The following is a 24,755-nucleotide window of genomic DNA, read 5'->3' on the forward strand; positions in this document are numbered from 1 at the left end:
TATAATTGCACAATTTCATCTATAGAATGAAAGATTGTCGCTGTTAAAAATTTGTTTTAACAACACCATAAGATCACATTGATTTATTATGCATCGGATATTAGGAAGGAAGGAAATGTTTTATTTAAGGTTATATGGCGCCAGACATATGGTTAAGGACCACACAGATATTGAGAGAAGAAACCCGCTGTCGCAACTTCATGGGCTACTCTTTTCGATTAGCAGCAAGGGATCTTTTAATATGCACCATCCGACAGACAGGATAACACATACCACAGCCGTTGATATTACCAGTCATGTTGCACTGGCTAAAGCGAGAAATGGCCCAATGGGCCCACTGACGGGGATTGATCCCAGACTGACCCCGCATCAAGCGAACGCTTTACCGGATATCAAACATTTGATAGTTCTGACATAGTTTTCAGAGGAAACCCACTACATTTTTGTCTTTAGCTGCAAGGAATCTTTTATATGCACTTTCCCCAGACAGGACAGCACATACCATTCCATTTGCTATAGCAGTCCTGGGACACTAGTTGGGAAGGAAAAAACTGTCACTACTGCCACATAATATGAATACTGGTTACAATGGTAAAGACCCAAACTGATGTACCTACGTCAGAACAGTTAACGTTTGCTTTGTTTAATTAATTAATCATCAGCTATTGTATGTTATATGATTCGTAGTTATCATTGGAAATCCACTACATTTGTCTATTAGCAGCAAGGGATCTTTTATATGCATTTTCCCACAAACAGAAAAGCACATACCACAGTTTTTTTGACCAGTTGTGGTGCACTAGTTGAAACGAGAAAAAACCCAATCAGTTGAATGGAGAAGTTTGTTTTGTTTAACGACACCACTAGAGCACATTGATTTATTAATCATCAGCTATTGGATGTCAAACATATGGTCATTTTGACAGTCATAGAGGGGAAACCCGCTACATTTTTCCAAGAGTAGCAAGGGGTCTTTTATATGCACCATCCAACAAACAGGATAGCACATACCACAGCCTTTGATATTGTGGTGCACTGGCTGGAACGAGAAATAGCCCAATGGGCCCACCGACGAGGATCGATCCCAAACCAACCGTGCATCACGTGAGCGCTTTACCACTGGACTACATCGCGCCCACTCCGTTGAATGGATCCACCCAGGTGATTCGATCCTGTGACTCCAGCACCTCCAGTGAGTGCTCAACCGACGTTAGAACAGTACCACGAGCTACATTCTGAGAGAAAACCTGATTCTGCCATAGATCGGTCTTTTATAAGATTTCCCAGTGTTTCCTTCAAATATATTTCATCACGAACATTTAATTGATAATAAAGAAAGTTAATTGCTTATAAAAGACATTTCTAAATGTCTAATATTAATTTTGTTTCTTTTAACAAATACTGAATAATAAAATAGAAGAATCTTTCAAATATATTTTATTGCGAGCAGTTAACTGGTAATAAAGAAATACCAGAATGAAATAAGAGTATAAAAGACATTTTTCAATGTCTAATATTAATTTTATTTCTTTTAGTGAATACTGAATAACAAAACAGAAGAATCTTTCAAATATATTTTATTGTGAGCAGTTAACTGGTAATAAAGAAATACCAGAATGAAATAAGAGTATAAAAGACATTTTTCAATGTCTAATATTAATTTTATTTCTTTTAGTGAATACTGAATAACAAAACAGAAGAATCTTTCAAATATATTTTATTGTGAGCAGTTAACTGGTAATAAAGAAATACCAGAATGAAATAAAAGTATAAAAGACATTTCTCAATGTCTAATATTAATTTTATTTCTTTTAGTGAATACTGAATAACAAAACAGAAGAATCTTTCAAATATATTTTATTGTGAGCAGTTAACTGGTAATAAAGAAATACCAGAATGAAATAAGAGTATAAAAGACATTACTAAACCTTTAATATTAATTTTGTTTCTTCTAGCGAACTCTGAATAATAAAATAGAAGAGTCCTATTATAAACCACCAGAAGGTATCGTCCTTGGAAACCTGACTGTGATGGGGGTCACTCCAAAACCTAGCAATGTCAAGGTCAATGGGAAAGATGTGAATTTTACCTTCAACGACAAAACTGAGGTGAATAACATGTCGTGTTATATTTGAATCCTTGTCCAACTTGTTCCTGGTTCCAGATTTTAGATGACATGGATAAAAGCTTATAATTTGCATGTATTAATATATTATAGCTTCTGAAATATGAGGAATCCTGGATGTATTTGAAGTAAATGTACTTTTAATATAAGACGGAAAGCAAAAGCCTGTTTGCGAAACTAGGAAATTTTGAAGCTATTTTAGCATTACAAAATCGAAACACCATCGTAGGTTGTGACATCACTATAGCATATACCATAGAGGTGTCATAGCTTACGATTGTTTTACAATTTTGTAGTCTAAGGTTGCTTTGAAAATATGGGCCCAGATTGTCAGAAAGAATATTGGGTGGCATTTGTCACCTGGTCTCCGAGCCTTGAGAGGGTACAATATATTTTTGGTTTAGAATACCATTTCCAAATTCAATAAAGAAATTATTATTGCAGAATATGAACTAGAAGGTGTCATGCTTGTAATTTAATTGTAGCAGTCTGATGTAAACAGTCTATCTGTGATCAAGGTTACAGTAAGAACTATAACCTTTAAGTGTATCAGCTTAAAATGACAGGAAGAACTTACAATGTCTATTTGTAGTTAAATGGATTGTCCCCAAGTTTGCAGCCATTATATGTTTCTGACTAACAGACTATTTTTAAAGATTAAAAGTACCCATTAAAGACATTTTCTTGTGTAGTATACCAATATCTCTATATCAATAGCTTTCATTTTACTTTATAATATATATATTTATCATATAATATCTTACATTTTCGGTGCAATCAAAGTATGTGATATTTTTCAGATCACATACTTTAAGAATTTGATAACTTTGCAAATTAGATGTAAATTAATCGAGGTCACGGCACTAGGTTTATTGACATTTAAGCAAACGTACTAGGGACGACACTCCATAATTGACGTATGCATTCAGTCACCAAATAAAAACATTTCAATAGCAATTTCACACTGAAAGCTGTCCAGCGTTCAGAAATCAAAAAACGTTATGCACTAGTTTATTTTGATGTAAGGACATCCAAAATGACGTCATTCGAGTTTGACATCATTCCCATTAAAAAAGACAGCCCACCATATATTCTTACGTCATTTGAATATCGTGTATTGGCCGACAGGAATTAAAGTTGCGTATACTGTTTACAAAAACAGTTTGTTACAAGCTTGAGATTATATGATAAAGAGATTATTACCCTTGTGTGTTTCGGTATCATCAATATCATATATTAATTTAATAAAAATAATGTATTATGCTTGCCAGAGGCTCGCATAATACAATTTTTAAACCAAATATATGATATTGACGATACCGAAAAACACTCTGGTAATAACATATATATTTTTTTAAGCAAAAAAATTATTGGCAAATAAAATCCAGTCTTGGCTACTACAAATAATAGGATGACAACAAACACCTTGATTATAAACAGGAAAATATATTTAATACATAATTTTAGTCACCAAAAAGGTTCTGTTAGTTGGAAACATTTTAAGTATGGAAGCAAACTCAGAAGGAGAATGTTGTTGTGCAGGCTCTCACTTTTAGTTTTGTTTACAGATGCTGACCGTAGGTGACCTAGCAGTGGACATGCTGAAGCCTTTCATAGTGATCTGGTGACATGGATCAAAGAAGAATGTGTTGACAACACCCAACAAACTGTTTAATCAGCAGTTTCAGGCATTAACCAAAGTTGGAAAATATTGGGTCACAAGAACATGGATGTTAGTATTGTTACATAATAATGTAAATAATTAATATATCATGTGATTAAACAGAACTTTAAAAAAATTGTTTCCACATGAAACCACCTTAAAATTAAATTTATAAAAAAAATACTTTTTTTTTCTTCAATATTTGACTTTTGTAAGTGTAAAAATTACATCATAAGAAACATTGTTATGGTATAATATACTTATAATATATACTGTTGAGTTTGTATAGTTTGTATTTGTAAGTGTCAATTATTGATCATTACTAAGCAACTCTGGATTAGACAAAATATTCTAGTCTTTACTATTATATAATGTGCCAAATTCTTATATACTAAACTCCTCTAAAAATGCACCACCCAATTTTCAGCTTTTATTGCCATTGCTATAAAACACAGAATAGCCCTAATCCTTGTATATACTTTGGGAGTTATTTATTGCCCATCAGTATTAGAATATCCAGTTATCCAAAGTCTGTCAAATGGATTATTTCAGCAAATCTATCTGGGGCATTTTCAATCCAGTTCAGTATATTTTACAGACATATCCCTGTATGTGTTTTTGATTGGAGAATGGTTGAAATGTGTGAATGATTTGCAAACATACATGACAAAAACAATTCAAAGATTTTTATTCAAGCAATTGACATGAATGAATTTATGTATGAAATCATTAGTAGTTTTTACTTTGAACATTTTTGAATAATTTATTGTCATTTGTAATTTATAAAATAAAATATTTTTATTTTGTTTTGATCTTGTATATTTAACTTTTGAAGAAGACTAACAGCTCCATATTAGCTCAAAATATTTGGTTTTCATTAAACCAAACATGAAGAGATAACAATTCATAATGCAGTTGTTGTTTTTATTTTGTTTTTTAACAAGTAACTGATGTTGCTTTTGATGATCTTCCTTACTGTACTGATTGTTGCATACTTCTTGGTCCATGTTACTCATGAAAAAGTCAAATGTCTTTTCAATAAGAATTTAGTAGTGCAAGTAAAAGAAAACCAGAAAGACCAAACATGGGTAACACATTTTTCATTCATAAATTATGATAGACATTTGACATTTCGGGGGGAAAAAGTCTAATGTTCTTTAATTTAGCTCATCCAACTTAGAGCTTCTGAGAAGATAGGATTGTCGGTGCAAGCTTTCATCCATCTTTTCACATTTGCTGGAACTTCATCCACCACTCCTGATTGGTGCAATACTGACCACATGACAATATCAACCAATGACATTGCAGATCCTATGAGCCAATCATTTCGTCCTAGTCTTGAATTCATAGATTTCACAGCCGCCATTTTTTCTTTCTTGTTGCCACGAACAATCTGCAGATCAGCTATATCCAGCCACTCGTCAGCCAGTGTGGCCATAACAATGTCACCACTGTCGTATGAGGGAGTTAGCAATCTTCCTAAGTACCTTGCCACATTAGTTTCTCCATGAATTGGACTCTGTTTTCCAGTATTTATCAATAACACTGGACCATTCTTTACTGGAAAAGGAAGGAAAAAAGATACCTTGATTAATATGCATTGTGTATTTTTGTATTAAATACAGGAAATGAAGGAAATGTTTTATTTAACGACGCACTCAACACATTTTATTTACCGTTATATGGCGTCGGACATATGGTTAAGGACCACACAGGTCTTTTCGATTAGCAGCAAGGGATCTTTTATATGCACCATCCCACAGACAGGATAGCACATACCACAGCATTTGATATACCAGTTGTGATGCATTGGTTGGAATGAGAAATGGCCTAGACCGACCACACATCAAGCAAACGATTTACCACTGGGCTACATCCCGTCCCTTATTAAATACAGAAACAGAGGCCAAAATAGACAATATATACTCAATCTGTTTTTTGCTAACTTGGGGTAATCCAGTGAAAACATTATTTACGAGTCAATTCAAATTAAAAATAAAAATTTAAACAGACAAAGAAATTCCTTCATAATTATCATTATTAAAAATATGTATTAAAATGCCAATGTTATGACTGTTCCCACATGTACGGATTTTCTTTTTAAGTTTTATACATGTTGTACTCATATACAGTCAGACCTCATTACGACCATTATAGTTACCGGGTACTATGACATTCCCACGATCCAACCAAAACTGTCAGAAACGAATGTATATAAATGTTATTCTATTCATTACACTTGAATTCATACCTTTTGACATGGACCAGTGATGTTTGGGTTACCAATGTCTACTAAATCTGCAGACATGTATTGCTGTTGACAATTTGCCATTAGTTATTCAGTTAAAGGATTAATTAGGTCGGATTCTGTTTTTATGGCAATTTGTACAGGATAGAAGCTGGTACCAATCATAGATGTCTTTATCCAGTAAATTATTAACAGTGAATGCATCTTGATGAAGGTCTATCATTAAAGGGACAAACCCTAGTTTCAACCCGTGAAAATTAACACCAGGTTTAGTTAATCTACAAACCTGTAACACATTTGGATAAAGTTACAATTAAGTGAAACATGAGTCTGTAATTTTGCATTTTTAAAACTATGAGAAATGCATTTTGTGATATTAAAAACACCAGGAAGACCAAAAACACTTCAAATGTATGGAAATGGATCATAGATGTCTTTATCCAGTAAATTATTAACAGTAAATGCATCTTGATGAAGGTCTATCATTAAAGGGACAAACCCTAGTTTCAACCCGTGATAATTAACACCAGGTTTAGTTAATCTACAAACTTGTAACACATTTGGATAAAGTTACAATTAAGTGAAACATGAGTCTGTGATTTTGCATTTTTAAAACTATGAGAAATGCATTTTGTGATATTAAAAACACCAGGAAGACCAAAAACACTTCAAATGTATGGAAATGGATAATCTAAACAATAAAATCTAAGTAAAGTATGATTTCAGTTATCAAAAACTGCTCTAATACAGTAATAGTCAAAAATATGCTTTAGTGTTTACAAACTAGGGTATGTCCCTTTAATGCTTTTTAAAAAAATATTTTATTACTTGTTTTATCAATAATTTGCAATTCATTATTATAATTATTTAAGTCCTATTTATCTATTATATTTTTATAACTATTATTTTTTTTTTTATCATTATGATAAAAGGAAAAACTCAGGATAAATTCCCTACAACAGCATATTTTGACATGAGGTCAAACAGATTAAGTGATCTTTTTACATGGCCACTATATCTAAAACTCAAATAATCCAATAGTATGAACCTGCAGTTAAAGCACCACCTGTTAATAGGAAAATACTATCTGTTTTACATCACCTCAGCACATTTTAAACTATGGCTATTTCAGGTTTAATAAATGATTATATATTTAAACTTAACACCTCTTATAAGAATAGCCCATTGTGACAAGACAATGCAATTGGCTATTCTTGTATTAGGCACTTTTATCGTGTGGTATTGTCTTTGGTTTAAGTAGAAAGGAAACCTGATGCCACCACACAGGCTACTCTAACCGAAATGCAGCTAAAGATCCTCTGTACCAGATACAAGATGGCAAATAGCACAGCCTTTGATTATGTTAGTTGTGGGGCACTGTTTGGAATGGGAAAATACCAGTCCACCATCATCAATCTTACACTTGGTACTTTTGACATATAGTCCTAGAGAGGAAACATGCTACATTTTTCCATTAGTAGCAAGGGATCGTTTAATTGCAACATCCCACAGACAGGATAGTACATAACCTTGCCTTTGATATACCAGTCGTGGTGCACTGGCTAAAACAAGAAATAGCCCTGTGAGCCCACCAACGGGGATCGATCCTATACCAACCACTCATCAGGTGAGTGCTTTACTACTGGGCTACATCCTGCCCCTATTCCATCAGAATCCATGAAGAGTTTAGGAGGGCAAGCACCATTTTACTGGTATCACTGTGTTCTATTACTTCACATTCACTTAACATTAGACACAAAAACCAATTCTGCTATTACACTCTACCTTTCTTCCATATTACTGTGAAGGCGACCTGTATTTCTCGTCTTTCAAAAGTGCGTCCATTCTTGAAGACATCTCGCAGTTTTTCCGGTATGGACGCCGTCACTGAACTGTGGGTAAACGATGTTGGCAGAACTCGAAACTGCTTCTTTAGCTGTTCGTAGAGAACGAACAAGGACCACGGTGGAGACGATGGGTCAGCATGGATGACGATATCATGCACAACACCAGGCTGTAGAGAGAATGATTATAATGTAATTGTGTTTTTACATTAAAATACAGCTGCATCACTAAACCATTGAAAATCTATCTATTACATTTTAGACTGCTCACAAAAAGGCCATGTTACCATAAATCAAACATAAGATATAATTTATTGATGTATTTTAAGCAGGGCAATATCATGGTAACTCTCCATTCCTGAAAAATAATGGGACTCTGCCGTAGTCTCATCTCCATTATGTTTCAGGAATGGAGAGTTACTTGGCCATTTCTCTTTACAGACTTGTCGAGTCCAAAAATGTGGAAAATGGAAATAACCACATAAATTGCTTGTATGCACAGTGGTTATTCCAAACTGATTTAGCTCCCCTTATACTGTTGATATTAATCAGTAGTATGAAGATATAATCGACTGAAACATACATTACTGTTTTGTTGTTTTTTAAATGACATAAAGACTTTGATTAATCACTGGCTGTCAGATGTTAAATATTGGGTTACTCTAACCCTCTACATTTTTCCATTAGCTGCCAGCAATCTTTTATATGCACTACACCAACAGGAAAGCGAAAATCATAGCCTTTGGTGTATCAGTCATGGGACACTGGTTGTAACCAAGGAAAATAAATAGACTTGGCAAGTTTGGTAAAAACTATTTCAGTGGTCTACATGGTCGTTGTGGAGCTGGACGTAACAATTTCAGTGGTCTACATGGTCGTTGTGGAGCTGGACGTAACAATTTCAGTGGTCTACATGGTCGTTGTGGAGCTGGACGTAACAATTTCAGTGGTCTACATGGTCGTTGTGGAGCTGGACGTAACAATTTCAGTGGTCTACATGGTCCTTGTGGAGCTGGACGTAACTATTTCAGTGGTCTACATGGTCGTTGTGGAGCTGGACGTAACAATTTCAGTGGTCTACATGGTCCTTGTGGAGCTGGACGTAACAATTTCAGTGGTCTACATGGTCCTTGTGGAGCTGGACGTAACAATTTCAGTGGTCTACATGGTCCTTGTGGAGCTGGACGTAACAATTTCAGTGGTCTACATGGTCCTTGTGGAGCTGGACGTAACAATTTCAGTGGTCTACATGGTCGTTGTGGAGCTGGACGTAACAATTTCAGTGGTCTACATGGTCGTTGTGGAGCTGGACGTAACAATTTCAGTGGTCTACATGGTCGTTGTGGAGCTGGACGTAACAATTTCAGTGGTCTACATGGTCATTGTGGAGCTGGACGTAACAATTTCAGTGGTCTACATGGTCCTTGTGGAGCTGGACGTAACAATTTCAGTGGTCTACATGGTCGTTGTGGAGCTGGACGTAACAATTTCAGTGGTCTACATGATCCTTGTGGAGCTGGACGTAACAATTTTAGTGGTAGTCCATAAGGGTTCTAAGTTTCTAACCCATAAGATTTTGTTACTCTCACATTAAAACTGTAGCTCCATACTTTTAGTAAAGACACTAACAGTGCATTGGACATGTTGTATGGAACTACTAATGTACTACATAGATTAAAAATCCAGTAACCTAGACAGCTGCACACCTAAGGTAGACGACAGTCACTTTTCTCACCCTTGTTTTGGCTTTGTACACAATAAATACAGAATATCTTGCCGTAATTTCACTTGAAATCCATATTTCATAAATGGTTCTATTTTTCAATTACAAGATGTTCTATAAACAGTCGGATTCATTAGTAATATGCAAACAAAAAAAATTCAATAGCAATTTGGCACTGGAATTTTTCCAGCGTTCTTAAAATGGAAACGTCATGCACCGTTTATTGTTATTGTAAAGAGATGCAAATTGGCATCATTCAAATTCAAAATTAGCTATATTATTACAATAATTCGCCACATAATAAATGAAAACTGGTCTATTTACTGTGACCCCTGTCAAAATATTTCCGAAAGCAGACAACGCAGTTTATAGATCGATATGTTTTTATTTTTTATAATCTTATACAAAATATTAAGTTTAAGTTTTAAAAGATGAACAAAATATAGAGAACTTTCTTCAAATATATTATATAAAAAAAAACTACTGTTGGATATGTTATATCTATTGTGTACGAAGCCAAAATGATGCAAACAGTGATTGTCGTCGATCTTAGATGGAAAATGCCATTGTACTGACTCACCTGTATTGGACTAGAAACAGGAAGAGCTGTGTGTTGCTGGACAAGAGGTGCCGTTGTTTTGTTGACCGACACCCCATACTTGACAGACAGTTCTTTCACGGACTGCTGCAGTTCTCCAAGTCTCATCAACAGATCCTGCTGACGTTTGACCAGAGACACGTCTGTCGACTCGTTGGGTAACTGTGAAAACAAAACTAAACTTTATTACTTGGGAATGTTCCTGAAGCAATCATATAGGCTTAGAGGAGGCAGGAAGCATAGTAAATATGCAGAAAACTTTGATCGTTTTCTTTTCTTTTCATAAATATGTAACCTGATCTCTCACTAATGGTATTTTCCACTATTTTAATAAAATGGTGCAGACAACCCAACAGACAATGAAATGGCTTTAAATGCCAATGTTTAGAAAAGAAATTATTTTATACATGGTGGGTCTGCTGCAGTTTTGGGTTTTAAGCATACATTAAAGGGATATACCCTAGTTTTTAAACACTACAGCATATTTTTCACTATTAGAGCCGTTTATGATCACTGAAGTCAAACATTACTTAGATTTTATTATTTAGATTATCCATTTCCATACAACAGTAGTGTTTTTGGTCATCCTGGTGTTTCTGATACCATAAAAAAATCATTTTTCATATTTTTAAAAACCCACATACATCTGAGAAGTAAACATTATCGAGTCGTGTTTTAGTCTATTTTTAAGGGTATTTCAACATCACAGTCTCTTGTCGCTATTGTATCCAAATTTGTTACAGGTTTCTAAATTAACCAAAGTTAGTGTCCATTTTTACGTGTTGAAACTAGGGTCTAGGTGAAAAATATGCCTTAGTGTTTAAAAATTTGGGTCTGTCCCTTTAAGAAATTTGTTTATTTTTGTGGGTGGTGGATGTACAAAAACAAGCCTCCCTCCATGTAAGGAACTCTTTAACTGTTCTAATGAGATCAGCTGTATTCTTAGTACTCATAAATCTTGAATAGATGTTCACAAGTTGTTTGTTCTCATGTTTTGTGACTGAAAGTAATGTATGGTCATCATATGGTATTACCATAAGCCATATTGTTAAAATTTTAAAGAGCTGGCAGTTCCTAAAAATGAATGCAGTTATTTTGTCATGGCAAAGGAAAGAAAGAAGGAAGGAGGAAATGTTTTATTCAACACATTTTATTTACAGTTATATGGTGTCAGACATATGGTTAGGGTCCACACAGATATTGAGAAAGGAAACATGCTCTCGCCACTTCATGGGCTACTCTTTTCAATTAGCAGCAAGAGATCTTTTATATGCACCCTCCCACAGACAGAGTAGTACATACCACGGCCTTTGATATGCCAGTCGTGGTGCACTGGCTGGAACGAGAAATAGCCCAATGGGTCCACCAACAGGGATCGATCCCAGACCGACTGCGCATCAAGTGAGCACTTTATCACTGGACTATAAGGAAAGAAAGGAAATGTTTCATTTGATGACACACTCAACTCCTTGCAGCAGACTTATGGTAAAGGACCACACGGATGAGAGGAAATGTTTCATTTGATGACACACTCAACTCCTTGCAGCAGACTTATGGTAAAGGACCACAAGGATGAGAGGAAATGTTTCATTAGATGACACACTCAACTCCTTGCAGCAGACTTATGGTAAAGGACCACACGGATGAGGAAATGTTTCATTTGATGACACACTCAACTCCTTGCAGCAGACTTATGGTAAAGGACCACACGGATGAGAGGAAATGTTTCATTTGATGACACACTCAACTCCTTGCAGCAGACTTATGGTAAAGGACCACACGGATGAGAGGAAATGTTTCATTTGATGACACTCAACTCCTTGCAGCAGACTTATGGTAAAGGACCACACGGATGAGAGGAAACCCACTGTCACCACACCATAGTTTATTATCTTCAATTAGCAGCAAAGGATCTTTTACATGCTGCATAAACCAAACAAAAAAAAGAGCACATTGATTAATTAATCATCAGTTATTGGATGTCAAACATTTGGTAATTCTGACTCGTTGTCCATGGAAACCATTACATTTTTCCATTAGCAGCAAGGGATCTTTTATATACACTTTTCCAACTGTAGACAGGAAAGCACATAGCAGTCTTTGACCAGTTGTGGTACACTGGTTGGAACGAGAAAAAAACAAATCAGTTAAATGGTTCCACTGGAAGGAAAGACATTTTGTATTTAACAATGCATTCAACACATTTTATTTATAGTTATATAGCATTGGACATATGGTTAGGGACTACACAGATATTGAGGGAGGAAACCCGCTGTTGCCACTTCAAGAGCTACTCTTTTCGATTAGCAGCAAAGGATCTTCTATATGCACCATCCCAAAGACAGGATAGCACATATCACAGCCTTTGGTGCACTGGCTGGAGCAAGAAATAGTGGATCCACTGAGGTGGTTCAATCATATGATGCAAGCACCTTAGGAGAGTGCTCAGCCTGTTACACCATTTGTGAATCACTGGCTGAAATAAGAAACAGCTCATTGGGCTCACCAGTGGGGATTGATCCTAGATTGACTGTATCAGGCAAGCATGTTACCAATGGGCTACGCTATGCCCCCTTTCCACAACAAATTAAACGTATATATTTGCAGGCGATATTTATTGGGCCATTCAGTACATCGGTTGTTGATTCTGCCAACACTCTTAACGGCAACATCAGTAATTTTGCCTTGCACATTAAGACAATAATTGTATTCACCACAAAAAAAGAGAAGTGTTTTTACCCACTAGCATAAGAGTTTATTAAGGCTGGAGTGGTATTTGTGTTATGCATCAGGATGTTAAAACTGTTCAATTACTGAAATGCTATACCCAGTAATGGAAGATAAAAAGTTACATGTACAGAATGTTCAGACAAACATCTTAAGTAAAAAGATTTTACGTCTGCACTAAAATTACTGAAATTTCTAGGGCTCGTTGATGCTTTTCCCAAACTGGCTTTTTTCTTTCAGCAAAGGCATGTTATTTCTATATTGTAACTGTAGACTTTCTTTCATCGTTCTAGGTTCCCAACTTCAATCAACAGCTTTACAATAAATAAAAAAATTCTATCTCGAAATCTGTACATATATACATATACCAAGGTCTTTTTCATGGTTTTAGATCAAGCATAATACTTGTTTCTGTCTTATCAGGAACTACGTCAGATGACAGGTAAAGTTCCCGAGTACACAAATGTGTGTGTGTGTGTGTGGGGGGGGGGGGGGGGGGGGTTCTATCTAAATGTACATAACATACATGTTTAGAGTAGTGAAGTATAGGTCAAATGAAACCACAGCTTTTCAGTAATTGATAAAAGCAGAAGAAATTTAAAACATGAAACGTATCCACAATGTTTAAATCTAATATTTTACATGTTTAAAAGTTATTATGAAGTGAAAAATATTTTCATCTATTACATTAACAGATTTTTTTTATCATTAACATGACTAGCTCTGGATGACCAAAACCAATATATCTTTAAAAATGCTAAATCAGTTATTTTCCAACAAAATACCAATTATTACATGAAATTTGTTCACCAAATTAAAAAACTATTTTGCCAATTATTCCTAAAATTGACAAACGGCGAATCTGGCGAGTGGCAGAACTAGCCCTGATTACATTATCAATTACTTAAATCTTCTTCTTTAAACTGTAATTTTATTCACCAAAATCTAATATCTTTCTGCTTGTCCTGGTATTAGTTTAACTCCAAATGCATATTTATGCGAAACAAAAAAGGTACATACATCAGGAATTATAGTCAGAATATTTTAAAAAGCAGGTGAAATCTAGGGGGTGGAAGGAAGGAAATGTTTTATTTAATGATGCTCTCAACACATTTTATTTATGGTTATAATATGGAGTCAGATATGTGGTTAAGGACCACACATGTATATAGAGAGAGGAAACCCACTGTCGCCACTTCATGGGCTATTCTTTTCGATTAGCAGCAAGGGATCTTTTATATGCACCATCCCACAGACAGGATAGTACATACCACAGCCTTTGTTGCACCAATCGTGGTGCACTGGCTGGAATGAGAAATAGTCCACGGGGCCACCGATGGGGATCGATCCTAAACTGACTGCTTTACCACTGGGCTACGTCCCGACCTCTAGGGGTGGACGCACTCCCAATCTATTTTGAAGTACCTTGAAAATTCCAGTGTTTAAAGGCATAATGTCACGGATTTAAGGACCGTATTTCTCTAAAAATGGATAATAAATAAAAATTACATTAATTGTTGGAAACCAAATCTAGGTATTGCATCATCTAAACTGAACCATGATGGAGTGAAATCCATGTCAACCCTCTCTATAATTTTAGTTTTTGAATTATGGACCATTGCCATAATTCAGTTATTTTTACAAAATATCATTAAAGCCGCACACCTTAGTTCCATCCAGCGAAAATAAATTATAATTTGGTTAATCTACAAACCTGTAACACACTTAGATCACGTTTTTATCAAATGGAGTGAAAAAGCAGGTTTTATATCGATAAATACCATGGGAATCCTCATGTCCCAATTGCTTGAAATAATTTTGAAAGTTAGTATTCTGATGTCACCGGTAGATGTCGCTCGAAGCACAATAATACCTACGTCACGACAAATTTCACAGACTTGGGGTGCGTTCGTTTCACCTCTCCTGGACATGTTCCAACTGTTCTGTCCTGGTTGTATCCCCTCTCCAGATATCGTAAGACTTAGCAAAATTATTGGTTTTAAGGGTTTGTAACGTTTTGTATTGAGACACTTACTTGTCTGAACTTTATTGTTACTGAAAATGTTCACGAACTATGAAGAAAAATCTCACAAATGAACAACAAATCGAATGTTGATTGTGCGAACCGTGCACGAGAAAACAAACCGAACCAAAATGATAACGGTCACGTGATATACCAATGTTTGTGACATTAAAAATAGATTGGACCTCACTTGCTTAACGTTTTTTTCTCGACAACACGTTTTGTGAAAAAATGCAAAAAATGCATTTCGTGGTTTTACAAACATCAGGATTACCAAAAAGCACTTCAGGTGAATGGAAATGTGTATTCTAAATAATAAAATGTAAGTAAAGTGCAATTTTATTTGTGAAAAATGGGGTTTAATAGCGAAAAACAACACCGTAATGGTTAACAAATAAACGTAACTAGGGTGTGTCCCTTTAATAAATAGAGTATGGTGGTTATGAAGATGATTGAATAAAGTACATTTAGGGACAAATCAAATTATTTTTGTTCAGGTAATACTTTGTTAGACCATTAAATAGGTCAGTGGTCTGTGCAAATGAACACAATGAATTTATTCGTGTTTACCATAGTTGATGAAATGTAGCCTAATACTTTGTATCTTCGTCGACTTGGTCTTTTGGAGGCACTTTACTATACTCTTCAAAAAAAGAAACGCAAAAGGGTACAAATGGGTTATAACTCTGATTTTATGTTTCCTACCGGTTCATGCTTTGTGAATATAAGGTCATTGCATGTCCCAAACACATTCCCACGGTTACATTCGATAAAACGCAGCTACTGTACAATAAAGTTCCAAAATGTGAATATTCGCAAAAACGCAGCCACGTGCAAACCATGTCACCACTGCACGTGCGTTGTCTGCACGTGCAACATGAACACCGACAGTATAAAAGTGCAGGGTGTTCGCTTGTCTGTATCTGGCCGACAGTTGACAATCCAGGACATGCCACGTCTCAGTGAACCGCAGAGAAACAATGCCATCGGCCGACTAGACGCAGGTGAATCCAGAACGGCCGTTGCCAGGGCATTCCATGTGTCCCCAAGCACCATCTCCAGACTGTGGGACCGTTACCAGCAACATGGATCAACACGTGACCTCCCTAGATCCGGTCGACCACGGGTCACTACCCCCGGGCCGGACCGCTACATCCGGGTACGCCACCTTCGGGAACGATTGACTACTGCCACCTCCACAGCCGCAGCAATACCAGGTTTGCGCAGGATATCCGACCAGACCGTACAGAACCGCCTACGTGAGGTAGGAATTCGTGCCAGACGTCCAGTTCGAGGTGTCATCTTAACACCACAACACCGTCGACTCCGACTGCAGTGGTGCCAGATTCATCGACAATGGCCTCAACTGCGATGGAGACAGGTGTGGTTCAGTGACGAGTCCCGATTTCTGCTCCGACGTCATGATGGAAGATGTCGCGTGTATAGGACGTTATGCGGCAAACTGCGTGCAGGAAGTGGACAGATTCGGCGGGGGTAGTGTCATGGTGTGGGCAGCCATCTCACACACTGGCAGAACTGACCTGGTCCACGTGCAGGGCAACCTGAATGCACAGGGCTACATTGACCAGATCCTCCGGCCACACATCGTTCCAGTTATGGCCAACGCCAACGCAGTGTTCCAACATGACAACGCCAGGCCTCACACAGCACGTCTCACAACGGCTTTCCTACAGAACAACAACATTAATGTCCTTCCTTGGCCATCGATATCACCAGATTTGAACCCAATTGAGCATCTATGGGACAAGTTGGACCGACGTCTCCGACAGCGACAACTACAGCCCCAGACCCTGCCCGAGCTGGCAGCAGCCTTGCAGGCCGAGTGGGCCACCATCCCCCGGGACGTCATCCGTACTCTGGTTGCTTCAATGGGCAGGCAGTGCCAGGCAGTTGTCAACACACGCGGAGGCCACACCCTTTATTGACTCCAGATGACCTTGACCTTGGTGGTGTGTCCTATCACTTACTCACAATGGACTAGAGTGAATTGTGAACAATCCTGCAACATTTGGTAATTATCGGACTCACCATTCAATAATGAAATCAATTCTCCAAATGTTACGACAATGTGGTTTTGCGTTTCTTCTTTTGAAGAGTATATGTATATAATGTATGTTCTTTTTAATATTCATAATTGTAGATGCCATTTTCTAAATGAGCATTGTACTCCTCTCTGATTACTCTAGGTGTTCTTGTAAATGCTAAACACCCTCCCTGGAAAAATCCTACAAACTCCTGAAAGAATGCAATAAGCTCATCAAAGGGAGACCAATCCCATAATTCATGGTACAAATGTGAGTACTCTACCCCTAACCTACAAATCACGCATCACTGAAAGGTTAATTACATTATAGTCCACTGATGCTGCACACATACAGTGTATGTACACACACAGTGTAAATTTAACACATAAAATGAAACCAGATGACACCATCGCTGCCACCACACAGGCCAATTACACACAAGCAGCACAGACAAAAATACAACAACCTTTGATGAAAACCACTGGCTGGGATGGGATATAATTCACAAAAGTTGATACATAATTTACAGAAACGAATTCACAGAAGTGAATACACGATTCACAGCAGAGGTGAATACACAGAGATGGGTGTATCAGACATCTGCTCCAAAACCTCCACAGGGGTCTATATGTGTTATGATGTAGCACACCTGCCAACAATTCACTTCACCGGCCTCTGTGATGTAGTGGTCAAGACATTGGCCATAAGGCTTGTAGTTACTTTAACAACTTACTAAGTAGGTGTAAGACAACTATACACACCTCTCCCTCACTAACCACTAACCCACTGTGGGTCCTGATAGCTGAGGTGTATGCTTAATCCTTTATAAGCACGAAAATCATTATAAATGAAATGAATGAATGAAATTCACTTAATTCAAGAAGGGGCGGGACGTAGCCCTGTGGTAAAACGCTCACTTGATGCACAGTCTAGGTTCAATGCCCATCGATGGGCCCATTGGACTATTTCTCATTCCAGCCAGTGCAACATGACTGATATATCAAAGGCCATGGTATGTACTATACTGTCTAATGGACAAATGTAGTGGGTTTCCTTTCTAAGACTAATTGTCAAAATTACCAAATGTTTGACATCCAATAGCCGATGATTAATAAATCAATGTGCTCTAGTGGTGTCGTTATACAAAACAAACTTTAACTTTAATTCAAGAATTGCATGTCATTGGGCAATAATTAGACTAGGAACCAAGAAATCTGTTACAGAACCATTAACAAACAATTGTAGACAATAAAAAGTTCAACTCGGCATAATTAAAAAAACTGAAGTCAAATGGTTCTTTTTTTTTTTAAAACATCACATTTATCCAAGGTGAAGGTCATCAAAATTGCTACTCTAAATAAGCCAGATGTGAAAACATTCAGCATGTAATAGAAATCCTGTGGTCTGTAGTTCAAATGACACTGTACAATATATGAATCACATGGTGACCATAAAAACAAGAATTCCGAGAATGCATCTCTCACCTACAATAAACATTTTTGGAGAACCATAGATGCACCTATAAACCAATTTTCATCGACCTAGGACTAACAGTTTGTGATAAAGTGATCTAAACATAAAACTTTAATGTTAATTTTTAATGCAAAAGTTGCCATTAAGAAAAATAAAAGCCTATATGTATATCTTAGTGTTTTCCCTAGAAATTTGGCAAGGCATGGTAGACAAAACACTTTGGGGGCAATTTTGACCATTTTCAGGGCACTTTTTTTTCATTAAAGACAAAAACAATAATTGAAATAAACATAAATGTAATTAATGTTTTTGCTTTAATAAATCAATGGCAAAATATATAACAAAGATATTTTTATTAATTAATAATAATTTTTTTTAGTGTTTTATCAAGGCAATTTTAGAATTAATTATTGAAAAAGGCTTTTTTAATCTCAGTGCAGCATGGCACTGATTAAGGCAAGATGGTGCTAGACTAGTCAGTGAGGCATGGTGCTGCGCCATGCTAAAACAAGCTAGGGAAAACACTATATAATCTAACCTTGTTAAAGCAAGACCAAAAACTTATAACCTTCATACAGCATTTTAAACTTATAGACACTACTTGTAAAAATATCACTTTAGTGTCTGTGGTGTATAATTCCATCTCAGTACTGACTAGTATTAAAATATTTATGTTACATACGGTACTATTCAAGAAAAAATTAAACTTTCAAAATTAATACTTCATATATGAGATAAAAAAATAATAATAAATATATATATATATCGCCAGAGAAACATGTTCAAAACGAAGACAACACAATTTTGCGAACTGGACATGCTTGGGACCAAGTTTTTAAGATACCGATATCCAGTTTACAGAGGTTCTCTTCTGCACAGATGTTTAAAAAGGGACCATGAGGGAAATCCAGTTTACAGAGGGTCCGGTTTTGAGACGTTTCACTGTATTTGTTTGTGTAATCCAAGATTTTTTATTAGTCTAAAACTTATGTTGCTTCTTAAAAACAGAAGACTTCGAACAGGACAAGTTTGTAAATGATGATATATGGAAAAAGAAAGAAAAAAATGTTTTATTTAATGATGCACTCAACACATTTTATATACGGTTATATGGCGTCAGACATATGGTTAAGGACCACACAGATTTTGAGAGAGAAACCCGCTGTCGCCACTACATGAGCTACTCTTTCCGATTAGCAGCAAGGGATCTTTTATTTGCACTTCCCACAGGCAGGATAGCACAAACCATGGCCTTTGTTGAACCAGTTATGGATCACTGGTCGGTGCAAGTGGTACCCATTGAGCCTTGCGGAGCACTCACTCAGGGTTTGGAGTCGGTATCTGGATTAAAAATCCCATGCCTTGACTGGGATCCGAACCCAGTACCTACCAGCCTGTAGACCGATGGCCTAACCACTATGCCACCGAGGCCGGTGATGAGATATGGAGTCAACTTTGAATATTTTCAAAGTAGTTTTATCACAATGGGTGAATCAACCTGTCAAATCCTTTGTGAATTTGCCAAAACATTCAATTTGTTAGTGAGACACACATAAAAAACTATCTTGGCATCTGACCCAGCTATTATAAATGTCTGTCTGTATACATGCACTTCAGCTAATTAGGATTCCTGAAACAAAACACTGACAGATATTTGATACAGCATGAACAAAGAATATGTGCATGGCTCTAGATGGCACAAAAGTCAAGGCGATATATAATAAACATTGTGCCTGTGATTAAAGAAAGAAAGAAATGTTTTATTTAACAACGCACTCAAAACATTTTATTTACGGTTATATAGCGTTTATAGACATATGGTTAAGGACCACACAGATATTGAAAGAAGAAACCTGCTGTCACCACTTCATGGGCTACTCTCTTCTATTAGCAGCAAGGGATCTTTTATATGCACCATCCCACAGGCAGGGTAGTACATATCACGGCCTTTGATATACGAGTCGTGGTGCACTGGCTGGAGCGAGAAATAGCCCAATGGGCCCACCGATGGGGATCGATCCCACACTGACCGTGTATCAAGCGAGCGCTGTATCACTTGGCTACATCCCACTCAGTTTGCCTGTGATTATGATAGATACAAGTGTAAACAGGGGTTCTATGAATTAAAAAAAGAAGTAAAAACAAAAAAAGTATATGTGCATGGCTCTAGATTGCACACAAGTTAAGGCGATATATTATAAAAGGATTCTAGAACTTAATAAAATCCACTAGCCATGGGATCAGTGATTAAAATATTTTTACTAGCCACAATTAAAAATTCACTTGCCCTACTTTACTTTAAGTCAATACAATTTTACTAAATAATAGTAATAATCAGATGCCTAATTCACTAAACTCTCGCAACTTGAATCTCACTAGACATGGGAATGGGGCTACTATAATCTAGCAGCCCTGAAATTATCATAAACATTGTGCCCAACATATATACACAAAAATGATTACACCCAAATTATATTTAAGTACAACCATGCTGACCTCAAATGATTTCACTTCTTGATCATCAAAATATTAAGCTTTAAATAGATTAAAATAACTATTTTTGAATATCCACAATTCTTGACATTACTGCACTATAAAGACCTTGAGGTGCTCAGAACCACAGGTATCCCAAACATTAATGTCAGATATGTTATAGTAACGTTATATAACTCTTTATATATGTAACTATAGTATTAGTATTAGGGGTTTCTGTTTGGGGGTACCTACGCTCAGAATAGATAAAAACCTGTTGTGCCCAAATTAGTGACATTTAAAGCATTGTATCATGTAAACATGCATGAACTGGAAATAAAAGGAAATGTTTTATTTAACGATGCACTCAACACATTTTATTTTAGGTTATATGGCGTCGGACATATGATTAAGGACCACACAGATATTGAGGGAGGAAACACGCTGTCGCCCCTTCATGGGCTACTCTTTTCCATTAGCAGCAAGAGATCTTTTATATGCAACATACCAGACAGGATAGCACATACCACAGCCTTTGATGTACCTGGGTTTTTTTACCCATTCCAACCATGCTTCTTAACTGGAATATGGGGAAATGTGCATGCAATTTCATAAAAATTGTAATCAAAAGACAACTTAAAGGAATGGACGGACAATTAAGGCATTTGGCCTGGCATGCATATTCAACGATATATAATGCACATTATTGCTTAATATCAACAAGTTAATTAATAAAACGGTTAAATGTGACGGCTATTATATATAAAACGGGCGCAGCCATTTTGTACCATCTCAGTGAGTACACCCTCTGGCGAGCTGGTGGTTACGTAATACTTAACGCGTAACATCAGGATTGAGCCTTAAAACTAGAGAAACACAATCTACCTGGTTTTTGCAGGATGATAAATAGTCATACATTGCAATGGTATGTAATAATACACATCCCAGTAAGCCAGCTATAAGTATATCCAGCACTATATATATTACTTTTCAATACAAAATAAAATACCATTGTCAAAGTGGCTACACAACGAAATAATTAACAATGTTTTGTCCATGCATTAACCTACATACTGAAATGATACACAGTGTTTTCTTAGTTAATTGGTCTATGCTGTTAGTTGCTTCTAGTTCTACCTGTGATTCCTGATTGGCAGGTGTGTATTTGATTGGTAACCAGACGAGCCAATTAATTGACGCTGTCTAGACACAAAAATACATACCGGTATTGTGGAATATTACCTGTCGCCCCTAAAATGGTAATGGACATGGTTTATTACCGTAAATAGTTCTGTAAAACTATTGATTAAGTAGACTTTTCCATCTAAAACACAGAACTGACCAATTACGTAGTCCCAAAGAAAAGAAAATTATCACTTGGGTATCGTGGGTTGTTGTTTTTGCTCCAATGTAGCATATCAATAGGCCTAATAGTGTACATTTTTCCTTTGGATTATTTAACAGAGAAAAATACTATAACCCCATTTTGTTCCGTTAATGCAACTTGACATATATTTAGTTAAATAGTTTATTACATTATTACGTCATTTATGCTGTTTTACAAGTCAGGTTGATCAAAGAGAAGCGCCTCGTCGAAAATTACTGCTTTTGTTTACACTGTACATACAGGAGATGGTCAGGAGCTGACGTCACTTTGCCCCAAGCTATCCCACCGGACGTCACAAAAACGAAACAAAATGGCTGCCCCCAGTTAGCAGGAATAATCATGGGTTTTATTAACTCTAAAATTACACGTTTTTCATTTGCTAAAGTGTCAGTATGTGTTGGTGGTCCACGTATGCATCTTTTCAAAACATAAGGCTCTTGTTTGAGTTTACCCTACCTTTAAGATTATGTTTCTCTAGCTCTATCAGCTAATATTTAAGGTAGGCCCAGCCTTTTCTTTTGAAACTATTAAATATATTGTATTTTACACATGAAAGAAACAAATATTCAACGACACCTCAGTACACTTTAAAATATGGCTGAGAGAGAGAGAGAGAGAGAGAGAGAGAGAGAGAGAGAGAGAGAGAGAGAGAGAGAGAGAGAGAGAGAGAGAAAGAGAGAGACAGAGAGACAGAGAGAGAGAGAGACAGAGACAGACAGACAGACAAAGACAGACACACAGACACACCACTGTTGTCAAGCTGCTATGGAATTATCAATAGTATGAATGAAAATTGTATGAAACAATGTTCTCAACACATTTAAATTACGGTTATATAGTATCAGATTAGAGAAGAAACCCACTGCCATCACACCATGAGCTATTTTTTTCAATTAGCCTAAAGGGATTTTTTATATGCATCATCCCACAAAAAGGGCAGTACACACCGCAGCCTGTTTTCATCAGTTGTGGAGCACTGGCTGGAATGGGAAATAGCCCAATGGGTCCACCGACGGGAACAATCCTAGACTGATCGCACATCAGGCAAGTGCTTTACCACTGGGATACATCCTGCCCCATATCAAAACAAATCCTCTTAAGGCAGCTGATTGCTTAATACAGATACAAATTTGTAATAAATCTAATGATTTGAGAGAATAATAAAAATGGTCTCTTTAAGACAGGTGGCTGTTTATGCAGGTTTGACTGTATATTCAGCTCTGTCTAATGAGACACAAAACCGTCAGATGAACTATCCAGTGGACCATAAAGGATGCACAGAGAAGCAAAACATAATCACTTCCGAGGAACATAAAACCCAAGGTGATTTCTGCTAAGGTTATTAGCATTCAACTTTTCACTGACCTTTTCAATGGGCTCATAACTGCAACTCGAAGATATTATTTTGACAGAAGCCACATGTTTCCTGTAATTATTTTGTAAATTTGAGTCTTCTTTTGTGTAAATTGCCTCAACCGATGAAAGCTTCACTTTTGCAGCAGGTTTTGTCTGTAAGAGAAAGCTATCGGTGCAGCAGACCACACTATGACTGCCAGACGGACAAGACTTGCGGTCTGTGACTAACACATCACAATTGTTGTTGTTATTGCACTTGTAATATCTTTTTAAGTCATTCTTGTCCATTTTGCTCAAGTCATTTTTGTCCATATTGCTCAAGTCATTCTTGTCCATATCAGAACTGATCTTGTAACAGTTGTACAAGTTTGACACAATATCAGACTTTATTGCAGAGTCCGATTTCGTGGCACCAAGTCTGGCATCAAAATGGTGATTCACACTAGACGTGTTATTTAGGGATAAGCGAAGACCTGGTTGGTTTTCATAGACGTGCTGGTCTGTTCCTCGAATCATGTGCACATTTGTGATGATTTCCGATCTGGTCTTATTCTGACTCTTGTGTATGACAGAGTCTTGTATACTGCTTCCTGGCCAACTAATGCTGTTTAGCATGTAATGATCGCGTCTTAGAAAACCTTGATTTTCATAGAATGAACCATCAGAGGAACGCGACGACATGAGCACATTGCGATTAGTCTGGATTTCGATACTGCATTCTGAATCACAAATATTAGGTAGGGTCCGTAGTTGCATAGAGTCCACTTTTTTCGATACTGTACATATTTCACGACTTCCTTCCAATGGCGACACCTCACAACTTGTCTGTGGTTTAATGACATTAGCACGTCTTTCATTCTCAATATGAAATGTTGGAACGACATTGGTAATACTTTCATTAGTCTCCGAATGTTGAATTTTGTATTTTTCTAAACTTTCTCGTGAAAAGTCGTACGTGCATTTCTCCTCTTCATGCTCTGGGTGACCTTTCATAAATCTGCAGCTCTGCCATAAATCTCGAATACTCTGGGTGCATCTTGATAAGACATTACCCATTGTTTTATACTCACA

At 36.7% G+C, this 24,755-nt stretch overlaps 2 protein-coding genes across 2 annotated transcripts in view; one reads left to right on the plus strand and one right to left on the minus strand.

The window, feature by feature from the left end:
- LOC121378475 (lysosomal alpha-glucosidase-like) overlaps positions 1–4,594 on the plus strand; it is a 40,387-nt gene extending 35,793 nt beyond the window's left edge. The window contains exons 17-18 of the mRNA XM_041506662.1: positions 1,956–2,108; positions 3,694–4,594. Of these exons, the coding sequence (XP_041362596.1) occupies positions 1,956–2,108; positions 3,694–3,753 (213 nt within the window). The 3' untranslated portion in view covers positions 3,754–4,594. The remainder of the gene's footprint in view (positions 1–1,955; positions 2,109–3,693) is intronic.
- Positions 4,595–4,873: 279 nt separating this feature from the next.
- LOC121378476 lies at positions 4,874–24,755 on the minus strand. The gene is made up of 4 exons (XM_041506663.1): positions 23,694–24,755; positions 10,184–10,363; positions 7,822–8,050; positions 4,874–5,348 (listed from the first exon to the last, which is right to left on the minus strand). Exons 1-4 carry the CDS (start codon positions 24,738–24,740, stop codon positions 4,951–4,953), a joined length of 1,854 nt encoding a protein of 617 aa, XP_041362597.1. The 5' UTR covers positions 24,741–24,755; the 3' UTR covers positions 4,874–4,950.

This window comes from Gigantopelta aegis, chromosome 8, assembly GCF_016097555.1.
Source record: "Gigantopelta aegis isolate Gae_Host chromosome 8, Gae_host_genome, whole genome shotgun sequence".
Taxonomy (NCBI): Eukaryota; Metazoa; Mollusca; class Gastropoda; order Neomphalida; family Peltospiridae; genus Gigantopelta; species Gigantopelta aegis.